Consider the following 2,203-nt stretch of genomic DNA (forward strand, 5'->3'; position numbering starts at 1 on the left):
GGGGGTGGAACGACGACGACGATGAGTGCCCATCAACATCAAAGCTTGCGCACCTCAACCCCTCCCCGGACATGTCACGTGACTTAAGAAACATCTTATCTAAGGTCATATTTAACACTTAAACAACACTTAAACAACATTTTAACAATGCCTCTATGCCTCAGTAAGATAAAATGTTGTATATACATGAATAGAGAGAGTTTGGGCAAATTATGCACACGTTCAGTTCGTTTGCATTCGATCTCTTCGTGGACGTGTGCGGTAAAACATTGCGTTTGCAGTCGAGCTCTCCCACGTTGTCGGCGACGCTTCTCGACTTGAATTGAATCGATGTTCACGGCTGAGACAGTTTTCGGCAAGCCGGAAGAACCCCGCCCCTTCTTTTTGGAGGGTTTTCAAGAAGCGGCGATCCTGGAATGAAATTTGATACTCGAGTCCATCGGCAAAGTCTCTGATCTTCTGAATGTGCGCATCCATTTCCTCCTTGAATGTCTTTTGTTCACTTTCCCATATTCCCTCTCTAGTGTCGACTGCATCATCATCAAATCTGTCTTCAGCAGGGTCAAGATCGTCATCCATTATGGGTTCAGTGGGACCAACGCCCTCTGCCATTTCCGCATGGTCGTTGTCAAGGCTTTCTGTTTGGAGCGGAATTAAAGCGGGGTGCGACCAAAAGGGTGTTGTCCGATTTCTCATCACTTGAAGGAAGAAGACGGGGTTAACCGGCTGGAAGGATTGAACAAGGTGCTTGCAAATCAGAAAACGGCTGATAACGAATTGGGGACAGGTGCAAACAAAGCGTTCAGTATCAGGGCAGTATTTCTCTTTCATCAGGACTTCTTGAACTGATTTTTTCATTGCTTTCTTCCAGTCAGCTTTGAAGTCCTTCCTCCAGCTTGGCAGCTCTCGGAACCGCCCAATGTCGTTCAGCATGAGATCAACATCAGTAATTGAGCAAATCAGTTTCCACGGGTTTCTCAACCCTGGCAACCTCCGAAAACCACTAAAAACCTCGAAACATTGAAAAATATTGAAACTTGGCAACCTATGTGTCCTTTGTTGGAAACCCGCCGCCCAAATAGCGTAAGATGCACACGTTCACTAGTCCCTGACCGGCGAGACCCTTAGACTATTCCTTTTCAGGTTTCCGGACACCCCGGCAACTTCCAAAACCAGTAAAACCCGGAATCTATTTTGCCATCTTACTGATGAAGCTTCCGGTAATATGTCGGCGCCAATTTTTTTATCAAGACCCACGCGAGCAAGTCTAGCCTTGGTAGGCTAAAATGATGGAGGTAGTCTTCTTTGACACGCCGCCAACTGCAGTGAGACAGCGTGTGAGTACTCGTACCGTTCAATGGAATCCACGCAAAAATCAACTTACTGCGCTTCCACCATCATCGTCGTCTTCAGTCGTGGAATTTCTACAGGATTTGCAGATCTTGACCATAACTCCCAACGTCCACGACAATACCAGTTCTCCCAAAGGTAACCCCAAAGGTTTGGCAAGCTGTGATCAACACAAAATTCATAGATTTGCTTCACAGCCCATGCCTTGATGCCTTCCGGCATTGGCGCTGAATACCCGGGAATGAGCGGGTGTGCGCAAAAATGGCGTTCCATCATGTTTACCATGGCATCCCGATGCTCTGGAGGACAAAAGGTACGACGCGTAGTATTGGCTTCATCCCCTGACTCTTCGTTTTCAGGTGACGTTGGAGCCTGACCATCACGAAGAGTCGAAAGGAGTGGAATTCGTATTTTGAGGCTTTCAGGGTTGCAGTCTGCAGGGGCTGGTGTCGGCACAATACTTATCACTCCCCCACCTATTCCTACTGGACTCCAGGACTCCAGTAGGATTCCTACTGGATTTTGACAAAATTTCCAAAAAGGCATTTTCACATATTTCTCCATTCCCCCTCCTACTGGACTCCTACTGGACTCCTACTGGACTCCTACTGGACTCCAACTGGACTTAAACAAATTAGATGAAATGCTCCACACATTGAAGTCCTACTGGATTCCTACTGGATTCCCACTGGAATATCAACTTCAATGTATTACCAAGTCAGAACTTCAAATTTCTATTCAAAATTCACATTTAAACAAATGTTGTATTGTGAAATGACAACTAAATACAGAAAGATATTTTACTAATGTAATGAGGGAGGGGGAGGGAGTGATGGAGTGATGGAGGGAGTGG

The 2,203-nt window shown here is 46.2% G+C and overlaps 2 protein-coding genes across 2 annotated transcripts; both read right to left on the bottom strand.

The window, feature by feature from the left end:
- Nucleotides 1-222: 222 nt before the first annotated feature.
- LACBIDRAFT_299387 (uncharacterized protein) lies at nt 223-933 on the bottom strand (the record flags this gene model as incomplete). The annotated part of the gene is made up of 1 exon (XM_001882392.1): nt 223-933. One exon carries the CDS (start codon nt 931-933, stop codon nt 223-225), a length of 711 nt encoding a protein of 236 aa, XP_001882427.1.
- Nucleotides 934-1,202: 269 nt separating this feature from the next.
- Nucleotides 1,203-1,896, bottom strand: LACBIDRAFT_299388 (uncharacterized protein; the record flags this gene model as incomplete). The annotated part of the gene is made up of 2 exons (XM_001882393.1): nt 1,203-1,320; nt 1,385-1,896. The coding sequence occupies 2 exons, from the start codon at nt 1,894-1,896 to the stop codon at nt 1,203-1,205; spliced, it is 630 nt and encodes a 209-aa protein (XP_001882428.1).
- Nucleotides 1,897-2,203: the final 307 nt, after the last annotated feature.

This window comes from Laccaria bicolor, genomic scaffold (genome assembly GCF_000143565.1).
Source record: "Laccaria bicolor S238N-H82 LACBIscaffold_16 genomic scaffold, whole genome shotgun sequence".
Classification (NCBI taxonomy): domain Eukaryota; kingdom Fungi; phylum Basidiomycota; class Agaricomycetes; order Agaricales; family Hydnangiaceae; genus Laccaria; species Laccaria bicolor.